Source organism: Poecile atricapillus, chromosome 6, assembly GCF_030490865.1.
Source record: "Poecile atricapillus isolate bPoeAtr1 chromosome 6, bPoeAtr1.hap1, whole genome shotgun sequence".
Taxonomy (NCBI): domain Eukaryota; kingdom Metazoa; phylum Chordata; class Aves; order Passeriformes; family Paridae; genus Poecile; species Poecile atricapillus.
In genome coordinates, this window is record NC_081254.1 from 24,056,373 (window position 1) to 24,071,183 (window position 14,811).

At 38.9% G+C, this 14,811-nt stretch overlaps 1 protein-coding gene across 1 annotated transcript in view; it reads right to left on the minus strand.

Annotated features, from left to right (window-relative positions):
• Positions 1-444: 444 nt before the first annotated feature.
• The window catches only part of LOC131580133 (gamma-aminobutyric acid receptor subunit pi-like), a 37,640-nt gene continuing 23,273 nt past the window's right edge, over positions 445-14,811 (minus strand). Inside the window, exons 7-9 of the mRNA XM_058840933.1 lie at positions 7,406-7,558; positions 6,349-6,542; positions 445-759 (exon numbers count right to left, since the gene is read on the minus strand). Of these exons, the coding sequence (XP_058696916.1) occupies positions 445-759; positions 6,349-6,542; positions 7,406-7,558 (662 nt within the window). The remainder of the gene's footprint in view (positions 760-6,348; positions 6,543-7,405; positions 7,559-14,811) is intronic.

A 14,811-nucleotide genomic window follows, 5' to 3' on the forward strand; every position in this document is an offset into this window, starting at 1 on the left:
GCTATGTAGCAAAACCACTTTGGTCTGCAATTAAACATTTTCTTATATAATCTGGAAAATGTATGCATTATTGGCAAAGCTAGAAGGAACTGAGTACAGAAAGCAGAAAACAGCATTTCATTTTATTTTTACATTTATTCAATGGAGCTCAGAAACAAGTATAATATAACTTATTTTACAAAGTTGAGCATTAAATCTTAAAAAAATTACTTATTGGCCTTTGATAAGTAGTTTCATATGGGACATGCATGCTAATATGAAGCCATTTTTGGATGACAGACATTTAAAAGCAGAAAAGTGAATTAACAAAATTTTTAGACACACTTGAAAAGGTGGCACGTCCTTTTATATCCCTCTATACAAATGTAACTTCTCCATTTTTCCACAACTTCCCTTCCCATGTCAACTTTCTAAACTTTAAACTAACATTACAAAATAAAATATTTAGAAATACAAATAATACACCCAATAAAGTACATTAATTATGATGAATGATAAGGGGAAAGAGAATCTGGCGTAGTTATCTATGTGGTAAGGATTTTTAACATGGAAGCAATCAAAGATACAGAAAAGTCTTTTCATTACTGACATTGCTGAACTACACCCACTGTGTTGACTCATCTCCCTTTTTCTGTCAATGCTGGTTTGTTTGCTTTTGTTTGTATCGGTCTTGCTTGTGTTGTCAGGGGCACTGCAACTGTTGGCCACTGCTGCCAGGACTCCATTCTTCTCTTCTTCATCATCATCATCATCAATAATCTGGTAGGGAACAAAACAGCAGGTACTTAAGTGTATGTTTCATCACCTGCTTACTTTAGAGCTGCAGCAAATGGGATTTTTCTTATGTCTCCTCCTCTGTTTCACTCCTTGACTTCAAGGACAAGCACTTACATGCACCAGGAGCTCCTTTCAGCTCTCAAAGCCTCCGTTTAGGGAGAAAACTTTGACTTAAACAACACTGTACAGCAAAAACTTTTGAAGGACTGTCAAGCAAATCTGGGTTTGTTCAAATATGGACGAGGAACTTTACTTAATATAGCAGCAAATCCCTGAAATGCACAACAGTAAACTGTCTCCTGCTCAGGACAAATGCTGGCAAAGGTTAGAGCCCAGAAAGTGTGAGAGCAAAGCCCCAGCCTGGAGATGGAGAAGGTGGGGGAGCTGCCAGACCAGACCAGCCAGCCGAGCTGCTTGCACCCCCCAAACTGAGCACCCCAGGATGCAAGACACCCTCCTTGTGTGCAACTGGCTCAGCTTCATCCTGGTCCTTTGTGATAAAAATCAAGTTACTTTAAAAATAAAGAGGGACAAGGCCCCACCCATAGCTGATTTAATACTAAATAGCTTGGGATACTTTCTGTCAAGTCCTGGAAGCCGTGCTTTAAGTTCAAAGTTATGCTAGGGTTAAGAATATTTTTATGTGCTTCGCTGCATCAAGACAGGTCTTTGGAGAATGTTGTATAAGCCTGCTAGTGGGTTTTGTTTCTTTGATTAGAAAGGGCTCAGAGCCATAAAGTTCATGTATGAAATTTTCACCCTTTGAAGTCAGTGGCTTTTCTGTTACTGACTCAGAGGACACAGGATTAGACATCAGCTGCAGCTTCAGCTCTGAAACTTCCTTGGAATTTCTGGGGTATTTAGTTTGGCTTGGGATATTGCAGAGACACCAGCAGAAACAAGCTACAAAGACTGGCTCTAATTTTGTATTTAAACTAAACCTTATTATGTATACTTTGAGGAGGGGTCATTTTAATTCAGGTAGGCACACATATAATTTTAATTTTCTGCTGATAATTTTATTACCTCCCAAATCAGTAGGTGACATAAATGTAAGACAAGCCTAAAAAAATTATTTGTGAAGTGTAGAATGCAGAATCTCATTCTTCTGACCAACTTGCTTTTTTTCTATTTGCATCATGAGAAGAAACAGTTTACACAAGGACAATCTTTCAAAAGGTTAACATGTACATCCCCATCTGCAGCCAGACAAAAAGCTTATTTAGGTATATCCCAGCTATTAAAGTCAAAGAAAGCTCATTAAGGCACCTAAGTGGTCTCCATGCCAGTACAGAATTGCTCTTCTGCCCAGGGTGCATGTGTACAGCACGAGCCCTGAGTGAGTCTTCTTCCTCTAAAATTACTGACACCCTTGAAAATTAAAGTGGAGTCTGGACAACGTCCTCAAACAGCAGTGAATCAGTGAAGCAGAACAAATGGTGGTAGAAAAGGGATTTTTACCGCTTTCCACCTTCAATTAAAAAAAAAACAAACAACAAAAAACCTGGGATATTTTATTTGAGAGATAAACGTAGTTCAACAACACTTATCATGCTAAAAATACACTGACCAAAAAAACCTTGGTCATCCTCCATCTGGCCTCCCACATCTCTGTGAAAGACTGGGATAAAAATCTGCCTATAAAGCATTAAGAGGTTCAATCCATAAAACTCCAGCCTGAACCTTAAATAATCCCCAGGGTAGTACTAAAATTCAAACCTCGAGTTTTTACTTGAGGCCTGACTGTTATAAATATCTCTCTCTTCTGCTTCAAAAAGTTCAGGCAGCTGAGGAGAGTGCTGGGGATGGCAGAGAAGCTTTTGTCAGCAGTGCCTGGCACTGGAAATGAGGCGCTGGAGCCACAGCTTAATGAATGCACTCAGCACTTTAAAAGTTAATAAAATAAAGGAACCTGACACAAGAGTCCTGACTTTTTCTCCCTGCTTTCATTTTTCATTACCACATCTGTACTTCAAAACCATCAGGATATGGGGCATTGCTCAGTTTAAGAGTCTATTTTTCTCTCAGGTAGGGCTGGATACAAGTTGTTTAGAATTAGTTTTATTTCAGAGCATGAAAGGACACTGTGTACGTGCCACTTTTCCTTTCTCACAACTGCATGTGAGTGATTCCCAGGAGGCTGATGTGTTATTAGGCTGCTCTTGACTCCTTTCAGCTCCCCAAGGGCCAGTTCTTACTTAAGCAGAAAATACCGTAAGCAGTGCATATGTACAGGATTCTATTTGCAGTGCAACAAGGCAGGGCTCTTGCAAAACAGAGGGGAGTTTACAGCAAAAGTGCTGTACCACATAGCTTGGAAAGGAGAGAGCTCGTCTAGAAGAGAACCACACCTTCTCATTTATTAAAAACTGCAGTCTTATAGGGTGAGTTTATAAAGGGACTTTTCCAGATTGTTATGGAGAACTGAGCATGATGAAAGACTGAGCTGGTTTACATTATATCAGAAAAAGAAATTGTGTTGTGAGCGTTCAGCTGTGGCTCTAATTTTAAATGTCATACTAAGCTTTTTTCTGGATGCCAGCTGCCAATGAGGAAATGGCAGCTGGCACTAAGGGCTCTGTTTAGGTACCAAACCAGTACCATCCAGGAAAGATGCTGTGCATCACCCAAAAAGCACTGTCCATGGCACCTGATACTGTGGCTGCTGTTTACTAAGTGTTTGCTGACATCCAAGAGCCAACAGAGTTGAGGAAAATTGTCTCTTTCACTGGAAAATAAAGCTGCTCAAGTTTAAAAATATTTCAACCCAGAGTGTTGCACACCTGCAGCTTATGTGGTGCTCATAAAAACTGCATGAGGCTTGCACAGAAATACCACAGAGACTGAACATCACACTCACAAAATTATTTTCAGTTTTCAAACTGTTCTCCATTCTGCCTTAAAGGTGGAGGTTTAGGTAAAAGACAGAGGAAACCCAAGGAATATTTCTGTGCTTTATAAGAGGGTACAGTTAATGCCTTTGTACAAAAAAGAAACTCATGAGAGGCAACCTCTCCTTTTAAGCATCCTGTTGTTCTGGAGCTGATGTGAATGGCACATTCTGTCTGACCTGCCTTGCAGCAGGGGGCTCCTCTGCTTTTGCCATTAGCTTTGAAGGTGTCTCTGTGGGTCCACATGATGTGAAACATTGCAAGAGCATGGATATGATGAGCTCTTTCACCATTTTATGTTCTAAACTGGAGATTGCAGGGGCTTCAGAAGGGTTTGATATGTGGGTGCCCAACTTCTTCAAAGAGCAAAGCGGGAAGCAAGTGAATACAACTAATTCCTATACAAGAGAGAGGGTGACATTTCCATTTCACCTCCTACATTTATTTACATAATTCTGAGTGCAAATTTTCTATCAGCTCACATATGGGAATAACAAACTGGGATGTGAGATTTCCAATTAACCTGTGTCCACAAGAGAATACGCTAATGAGGACAACACATTTACAGTGATGATACTCACACATAAATTGCTAAGTAGCTGCTAGACAGTGACATGAGATTTTAGCTGGTGTTTATGCCCTTGTGATGTTTTTGTTTTTACAACAAGGAATGAGAAATACAAGTCAGGTGTGCTCTCCATGACACCCTGCTCAGTAAGCAGTTCTTGCCCTTGGCTACAGTAGGAAAAGGACATGACACACATTTTTCTTATCCTACAGAGTCGCAAGTTGATCTAGGACCAAACAACTGTTTCTTCTCTTATATACCTATCTTTGTGCAGGCAGGAATTATGTTTGGCTTTCTTGCTCACTTCCTGATGCCCAGCAGAAGGCAGGAAACATGCCTGAAATGAAAGACTATCTATTCCTTTTGATCATTAAGTTCATCACAGAACTTTCCTTTCTCATTTTACAGCTGTACCTCCATGTATTCCCATGCACATTTTTGAAGACTACAATTTCCCATGTCCACCCTACCTGCAAGCATGAGTACGTGCTCCAGATGAAAGGGAATCTGAAAGAGGCAGGTGAAGGCAAGGGCAGTATAAGTGTCCTTCACAGCTCCAAAGATGCTTAATCATCCGAGCACTGAAACACTTTACTTTCTTGCCCGAACCTCCAAGCAGTGTTTTTTTTTTCCTTACACTATGAGCAAAATGACAACCACTTACTTCACAAGATGGATATGCTCACAGGGAATTGTCACTGATGTAACCTTGCCAACAAAAATTACTTGCAGGCTGCTTTCCACTCAAATCCTCATTGGAAATGAGTGTTTTCCCATTTGCAGACAATCCCCAATAGATGCTATCTCACACTGCCCACTTTGGAGGCTCTGCTTCATGGCCACTTTGCAGTCTTCCTCCACAAACAGAATTGCTTCTCCCTAACCCAACAACAGCTTTTAACATATTCTTGTGCATTTACAGGATCTATCTTTCATCCAAACAGCCAAAATCTCATATTAATTGATGAACTATCAAGACATAACCCCCCCCACACATACTGCCTCATCTTCAAAAGGTTTTGAAGCTTCTCCACTTGAGCTCAATATCCTGTTTCTTGAGTATATTGGGGAGCTTTGCTTAGGCATTTGTGATGCTCTGTTCTAATTTGGCTTAAACAGTTAACAGTCTTCTTCTGGACATTTATCCCTACACCACTCAACCAAACTTCTTCCTGCCTTTTATTTTTCTTCCTGTTATTCTCATTTTCCATGTTTTACTTTTTGCTATTAATCCAGAAATTTCATAAGCTGCTTAAAATTTTCTTTTTTATCATGCATATTAGGTTCAGTTCCATAATTAAAAGCTGCAAGACAATCATCTTTCAGCTTCCTTGTGATTTCTTTTCCCTTGCTTATGAAAGCACTGCTATACACTGGAGATGGAAGATGTGACAAAACTTCTTCATGAACCTGTCCTCATTATTTCAGCAGCCACCAGTCTCAAAAATACCTATGCTGATTTCATCCCTTTTTATTTTAAGCATATTCCACAATATTTCAGAATTGTGAGAAACTCTTTAGTGCCACAAAAAGCACTGTTATAATAATGATGCAGAAAGGAAAATGGATCCCAGTCTGATTTCAGGTGCAGCTGTTGAAGGAGCAGGTGAGAGCAGAAGGCTACGGGGACCTGATACATCCAGCACATGAAGACATCTGCCAGAAGACAGACTCATGTCTTATGCTTGTGCAGGTTTTGTAAATGGAATGTGATAAAATCCTTTTTTCCATATTGCAGTCGGATCAAGTCACCAAGCTCAACCGAATTTTTGAACAATTAGTGAGTAAATTCTATTGCCTGGGAGACAAGAAGTGCCTGTGATTTTTGTAAGACACCCAGAACATTGATAAATGGTCAAAAAGCTCATTCCAAAAGAGAGAAGAGTGCTTCAGTTTGTTTGGTCTCTTCCAAAAAAGCTCCAGGTATACAAATATTTTTTTTCTTTTTCTCAAGATTATTATGTTCCCCTGTCCTAATTCTAAAAAAGAAACTACCTTAAATACATTTACTATTAGTGCTAAGAGAATTCATTCTTTTTCAGGGCGACACGTGCTAGAAATAAGGTTATTTTAAATTCATTTTGTAGGACTACAACCAAATAATTAAAATACCTTTGGAAGCTCCTTTGAGCTGAGTTGGTGCAGAGTGCAGAAATGAGTCACAGCATACTCTAACAGTGCTCCAAAGATGAAGCTGAAGCAGATACCAAGGTACACATCAATTGCCTTAATAAAGCAATTAGCATTTGGGAGTGAAGTCCTGGCTCCCATCATCAGTGTTGTCATCGTAAGGACGGTGGTGACACCTGTGGAGTGGAAAAATACATGTTCTAGTCTAACACAGATGGCACTGAGGGCTTCTACTGCAAGGGCCCTACTGCAGGAGAGTTTTCCCTGGACCTGAAACTCCTAGGATACCATAGCATTTAATAGGTCATGTTTTAGGAAGGGGAGTTTAAATTTAATTTACAACTCTTAAGTGCTGAAAAACAGTAACAGAAAACGCTAACAAGGCTGAAAGACTAGAAATGAAAATGAGAAAGATTTTGGTGTCATGGAATGTATATTTATGATTAACACATTATTATTGCAAATCTATGCAGAAGGTCCATTTAGAATATTCAGATATAATTTTGCTCAGTGGTTGCCCACTGGCCTCATTCAGTGTGAAATCCTTCTTTATTCCCTGTTCTGTAGGAGTGTTTTTTCCATCCCACCTGCAGCCTGATCAAACCTGATTTGAATTCTTTCCCTTTCAGAATATCCTTTATTTGAAATTAATTATATTTAATCTCTTATAATTCTCTTGTTATTCATGTGTTAATTAGTGTGTGTCATTAGACCTCACAAAATCCCACAATTGTCTGTGCATGCCATGTATTTGAATATGTTTAAACTATTTCCAAAATGACAGTTTTTTGTTTTGCTTTCAGCAGCCTCCCTGCCTGTAAGTCTCCTTCCTGTAGCTGCCAAAGGCATTTTTCTTAGTTAAAGAATAGCAGGGCTTTAAGGGCAATCCACATGATGTTCTGAGTATGGCAAACCAAAAAGTAATTCCATAAAACTCAGAAGCGTTTGCAGCTTCAGGAAATGGATGCCCAGCACGTGCAATAGAGAAGGTGTCTGGATGACCCAGCCCTTGGTCTGAGTTGGTTTATCAGCTTCTCACCTATGCAGATTCTGGCTGGAACCGACGACTGGCTTATCCAAAACGACACCCAGGAGAGCACCACCAGGAGGATTGATGGTACATATGTCTCTAATATGAAATACAAGATGTTTCTCTTGAGTTCAAAGTGAAACACAAGTTTTGGGTAACGTCCTGTGCAGGAGCAGGAGGAAGCAACATGTATTAGTTTGGTGTATTGCAATTCAGTAAAAGCTTAACAAACAAGCTTGTAAAAATTAAACACAGCACTGAAAAATTCAGATTGAAGACTCTGAACTGAAGGAAACAAATATGTAACATTCAGTCACCATATCCAGAATTTTATTAAAGACACCTTGAATTGGAAATTAAAGGAGGATTAGTGAAGGAAAAAATAAATCTATCAATGCATGAAGAGAATGTTTCATTATATAACACAAGGCAAGGAAATTTGAAATCTCATATGGATTTAGCTGTTGCTATTCTTAACAATGAATGAGCTACTATACGAACTAGAGTAGTAAGGATTGTCATTTCATGAAGGGGGCACAGGTTCTTACTTTTAACTATCTCACCTATTCAGTTTATTTTTCTTTTCTTTTCATTTACTATTGCTCAAGATGTGGATTGAGGGTACCTGTTCTGAAATTGCTGACCTACCTCTTATAATCCACTTAAACCCAAGCAATGTCTTTGCATCTCACAATCTATTTTTCCTTTTCATTAGTGCATTAGAGTGTTTAGACTCTGAGTAGTGTCACTGTTGTGGCACAAATTATTTGCTTCTAAGCGATGAACTTTGGGGATCACAGAGTCAAATACAGAGCTGTGTTCCATGAGAGCACAGCACACTCATAATCAAAGCCTGAATTTCTTATCCAGCTCACTAACTGAACAAAATTTGGCTGTGTTGAAGCTCACGATCTGAGATTGTTACCAGTTCAGTGCTTTACGGGAAAACAAAACCTTGCTTTTTAAACAGGCAGAAAAGTCTTCTTGTTCTGAAGTTCCAGGTTATAAATTAAGTTGTGTTAAGTTTTTGCAAAATCATTTTAACACCATTTGCATGTCAGTGAAATATCAGTGAGAGACTAATGCTCTGCAGTCAGACAGTTTTAGCTTCCGCTATTTTAATACAAAACCTATTTTCTGGCACCAATGTTTGCTTCTAGTGCTGCCTGCTGAGAGTCAGGACAGAACTACAGAACAATGAATTCACTTTAGCAACAATATAGGCACAGACAGGCTATTTGTGTGTCCCTCAGGTGTGCTGTGAGGCACAAAGAAGAGCTCTTTTAAAAGCTTGAAGTGAAAGCAGTGGATGCCAAGAAATGCTTTATTGCTCCCAGATGAGAAAATGGATGGCTACATTTCCATTTTTAAAAGCATTGTATATATTGCATCAAGAGAACAATAACATGATTTTTAAAACAGAAAGAATTGCAAGATTATGTAGTCTGACCCTAATCACAAGCCACTAAGTTTCCTTAATGATCCCTTGCTTGAACTAAATATTTTTGGTTGGAATAGAGCCCACCTTCCACACAGACATGAAGACTTAGCCTGAGGATATCTAGACACACAGCATCCACCATTCCTCTCAGTAAATAATTCTGTTTGCTAAGAATTGATCCCTAATTTCTAACATTCTTGTTTTCAGTTTTCTGCCACATTGACCATCTCTTCTCTACTGAACTAAATAGTCCTCTGGTAGTCAGTTCTTGCTCCTCACAGAGGTAAAAATACACTGTATTTAGTGTTCTTCTTTGAAGAACATATTGGGATCCTCAAGTGTCCAGCTGAAAGAAAGGGTACAAAAATTAAACTATCTTGATGAGGCAAGAGATACAAATATGTTTTACACCATTATCATTTTTACATGAAAAGAGGGATATTACACCAGTTTACCTCTACCAAGGCTGTGACTTTTACCAATATCTTTGTTTCAATAAATGTCATTTTGCTCACCAAAACTTATATTAAGTGTATGCAGGCCAAAGTAAAGTACTCAAAAGTCAGGGAGTGAAAAACTGACAGATGACTGTGCGACCTTACTTTCTCTATCTGCACTCATCCGTGCTCTGAAATGAGAGGAGTGCTATGGAAAAGCACTGAGTCTGTACAACAAAAGCACAAAGCACATTTAGGGAATGGGAATGAGATTCTCCACAAAAGCTGTTTGTGTTGTGCTTCTGTGCTGACCACAGGCAAGGATGTGTTGCCACGTGCCCAGCAAAGGGGAGTGGAGAGATCAGACTGTCCTTCCTGCAGTGTGTCACAGGCACCTGGGATTTCCTGTGCTCCAGCCTCAGAACTTGTTGTTAATAAGGAAACCTCTGGAATACAGAGGTATCTTTCAATACAGCCATACAATAACACTCTTTCCTCATTAGTGCCCTACAACTTTATTTACCTCAGCATAAAAGTCATGTGTGTACATGGGAAGTAAGTTCAAAATATCAAATTTAAAAGCCACAGTTTGCAATTTCCAAGTTTAGATGAGTCCTTTGGATATTCTGGTGTTACTATTTTTTCTGATGCCAGAAATTTCTGAAGTAATATGAACAAAGAGAAATAGAGATGTAACAGCTTATAGCTGAGTGGCTCTTTGGGTAACAAAAAAGAGGTATTTCTCTAACCTTAAGGCTTTCTTCTTTCCAGAATCCAAGACATATCATGGGCATGATAATAATAGTGTCAGCATTTCTCTAAGAGTTCAGAAGAGCTTTTATAATGGAAATTTTGAAGCAACCTATATATAGAATTCATCAGAGCTCCTCCTGTAATAAACTGAAGGAAGCAGTAGTCGAGAAAAAGTATTCAGTGCATACTTATCATGCTAAAGAAATGAACAATGGGATAAAATTAAGATAGGGAAATATTGCAGTCCCTTTTTCATCTATGCCACACATGTACCAAAAGTTATCATCTTTAAAAAGAAGAGATTTGCTGCTGCTGTTGTGTGAGCTGCATATGAGAGAGTAATGCTGTATCTCATTGCCTTTGACTGGCACATCTGAGACCATGGTGCCATCAGCCAGATCAAAATTGAAACAGGTTCATGAAATCCTAGTCTTGACTTTACCAGAGTTAACTCAAGTACAGCTCAAATTAACTCCTCAAAACTGTCACAAGTTTGCCACTTACGTGACAACAAAATACTTGCATTAAAATGAAAATATGTTTTTTCTTTCAAGTTTCTGGTCCATGATGAACGTCACCTCAGTGTGAGACAGCTCTGATTTAAATTTGTTAACATGACAGAAATAATTTCTGTGCAGATATCTAACTGCAGCAAAGGCACAGCATTAGCACTTACCAAAGTATTGAATTACTCTGTGTAACACTTTCTCAGATAAACCTGAAAACTTAAATTACTTTTAATATATACACTCTAAACACACCCCTAGGTGAGTTATGCTACTTAGGTGACCCCACAGAAAAAGAACATTAAGCTGAGTAACTTGGGTTTTATAGAATTTACTAGAGAGCAGAATTACAGAAGTATCTCTAACTTGTAGATGAAGAACGAACCCAAATAGCAGATGACATTCTTCATACCCACTCTACTGCTAAGTACCCTGAAATGTACAAAAAGTCCAGCTGACTACTGTTGTTAAGTGTTATAAAAATTATACCTGCACTGGCTCTTTCTCAGTAGCTGAGCAGGCCTGGGTCTAGGTCTGGGACAGGTCTTTCTGAAGGCAATAAAAACTAGTTTATGTCATTTTATAACTTGCCATTGAAGTTTGGCTTTTGGCTTTTAAAATTATATTCTAATTTATGGTTCTGATTATCAGATACTTTGTATAGACTTGCCACTGCTGAGTCTATCAACAATGACTCTTGCTGCACTGCTTGAGAAATACATAAACCTAAACAAGATTCTTTTTCACCCTAGGTCATTCATTTTCTGATTATCCTATTTTTCTGTGGCATCTGTTCCCAGCTGATGGCAGAATGCTGCATCTTTGGTCTTTCCTGCAACATCTCTGACCAGTGAATGGTCCCAGCAGAGGTACCTAAGGAAGGGGTGATTCTCTGTGAATACTGTCAGCAGTGCCTAATTTCCATTCTAAGCGTTTTGGGATGGGACCGTTTTCCCCACAACCACTTCCTGTGGACCTTCTGCTGAACTCTACTCCAGGAAAAGACTGCTCCACATCACCCTTTATGTAAGAAGCACTTTGGTGTCCTGCACACAGGTGTGCAGACAGGGACAAAGAGCATCTTTTTCTCTCTCATGAGTTATTTGTGCTAACCCCTTGGGTGTCTGCTAAAATCTGTGATGTACAACTCACACAAGCACGTCAGTGTAGTTCTACCAATGCATCATTTCCTTCTCATCTTGCATCTTTCAAGGGCAGAGGACAGAAATGCTTAAAATAGATTTTACTGGCTTAACTATACACTGAAAATGTAGTTTTCAGTATGAAATTTTGTTATTGCTTGTTTACAATGAACATGGGCAGTGAGTAATCAGAATGTCCCCACTTTTACACAATAAATAAGTTGTTCAACTGAAATTCAATTCTCTGACTGCTGCAGGATGCTAATGGTGCCAATATAAATTGCTAATATGTTATTACAGCTTATTTGCCCCTTCCTCAGAGACAAAACAGTCTTCTGTCCTTCATAGTCTAGATCTTACAAACTATCTCTTTTCTTATTTGCTTTTCAGAGGTGAACTAAAGGAAATGAAAGTTCAGGCCGGGCTTCTCGACATATGTTTCATCTTCATGAAAATGCTTTACAAAAAATAAGTTTGAAATTCAGATTTCCTAAGAATGAAACAAACCCTTTTATGTTGTGCATGTGTGCACATATATTTATCCAAAATTGTTTTCTTTCTAAACTGTTCTATATTGCAGAAGTATCTCAGCAACAACTCATGATGGAAAACATCAACTCAACTCAAGTGGAAAAGCTTGTTTACAGTGAGGGATGCTGTGAGCTCAGAAGAGTAAATTGTATATGATAACAGATAGATATGCATAGGTAATTGTTTGAATCTTAGGTGAGGTGGACTGAAGACTCACCAAATCAGATTATTACTGAATACAGCTCTGGGATTCTTTGTGAGACCTCTATGGCAAAGAATATGTTCTCAGAAGTAACAATTGGAGAGCAATTACAGGCAATAAATAACTCATAAAGGGAACAGGAGAAGTTATTCAGTGCACCATATCTCAAAAGAAAAAGTACTGAAAAACCTAGAAAAACCTGATTACTAACTAAATAATCTCCTGAACCTTTGGAAATTGCAGATGAGCCTGTAGGACAAAGAAAGGCAGTGCTTCTGTTTAGAAAGAGACCCTGATTGATGAATATACATTCTTACACAATCTTTATATAATCTATATGTAGTTTGCATACATTTTTATTTCAGATCACCAATTTTAAATGAGAGCAACTCCTCACTGGCTTAGCTGTGACATCCCCCCTGAGGAGCTGATAACAGGCAGTGGCCAGGGGCCCACAGAGCTTCAGCACTGCACAGCCACACAAGGGCTGATGGGCCTCTAGCCCAAGGAGGCTAAAGCAGGATTTGAGATAGACATCAAAACCCTGGCAGCAACTGCAGACAAGAGCAGCAGCCAGCTCCCTTTGCAGTCTTTTTAACAGAACAAATATCTTGTCTTTGTGCATCAAGGAGCAGAGATTTAATTTATGCTTCTGTCTCTTCTTTCCTTCTGTTCTGCCAAAATAATACCATTTGAATATGCCAATTTGTTGACTTGACATTTCGAAAGTGGGGACGTGCACTGAGAGCCCTGCCTGCCATCTCCCCCTGCCTTCTGGGCTGAACACTCAGCATTGGACCAGACCTGGGCAAGCTGAGCCTCTTCATTCCTGCTGCTCCCAAGGACTTGACAGGAGGGCTGAGCAGTGAGTGCAAGACTTAAGGAAAGATGCTGGGAAAAAAGCTATCAACAGCCCATTAGCATGAAGTTTTAAATTATGTTCTTGTTATGTTTTTGTTTCTTTCTCCAACTAAAAATGGAAATTGAGATTAATTAGCTATTGCTTGCTGTGAAAATAGAAGCATTTATCAAGTGGGAGCACACAGGGTCTGTCCTGTGCCCAAAACTGTTCCCTAACATGATGACATACCATGAGTGTGTTAGGAGTGGAGTTAGCACATTGGACAACAGGATTAGAGTTCAAAAATATCTCACCAAGTATTAAAACCCAAGTAAAACAATGGAATTCAACAAGTATGAAGTCCTGCACTCAGATGGGAATCACCAGCTCCCAGAGCTCAGGGAATATGTGGCTACAGGGCAAAAAATGAGTCAGAGAACTAGGGGGAATCACCAGCTGAACAAGCTCAAAAATGCACAATAATTTTCTGCAAGAAAGGCAAATATCAGCCTAGAATGGATAAAGAGGAATAGATTTCATGGAACATATTAAGTAAACCCTTCCATCCTCAGAGGATATCTAATGGGAACCCATTTCTGGGTGCTGCATATCAGCAAAGAGATGAGAATTCAATGGGAGAAGAATAGAAAAGACAGTATATCTAAAAATGCTTATATGAATTTAAAAAGAGGAAAATTGTTGGTCTAAGAAAATAGATATCAGTCTTGAAACAGTGAAAAGGCTGCTGAAAAATAGCAGGATATTTGTCTTCAATATCCACATAATAGGTTTGAAATGCAGCAAGGGAGATGAAGATTAGACACAAGGAAAATATGCGTGTAATAAACACCAGGAAAAAAGTCATCTAGGGAGGCTGTGAACACAGACACTTCAGAGTTTGTCTGACTTACTCTGGAAACATCTGTCAGGAAGTAGGCTGCAGATATAGATGACCTTGCCTTGTGACATGAGAATAGATTAAATGAATTTTTAAAATGCATTTCAGCCTTATTTCCATGATTATTTATACAAAAAGCTACACTGAAACAGTCTTTCATTGCTTTTATGTTTTTCCAGTAAGAAAAACAAGCTTTTTACATTAGTATTTATTACTCTGAGAATGCAGGTGGTGTTGGCTGGACACCCACAGCACCCACTGATGCAGATAATATGATTTGGGAGTCCAAGAGTTTATCAGTGTATGAAGAATGAGGACTATAGTTAAAGACATGGAGGAAATGGTTCTAACAATTAAATTTCCCGTGTCCAAAATGAAATTGTTCTGTACCAAAACAAGAGCAACACCAAACCCTAGCCAGAAATCTAGCTAACATTATTCAAAGTGACTTACTATTATGTGATTACTATGATGTGATGCATGCTGTTCTACAAACAAGATTAATCTACAGAGTCCTTTTCTTAAATTTCCTGAAGTTATTTATGCAGGAATTTTGCTGACTGCATTTTAAATTTGGCTCTGTCAGTGGCTGTACGTGAGCTTGGGTTTTGCACTGCTGTACAATATTTCACTTGCACAGCAGCTGTACTGTCTGTTCAAGTTC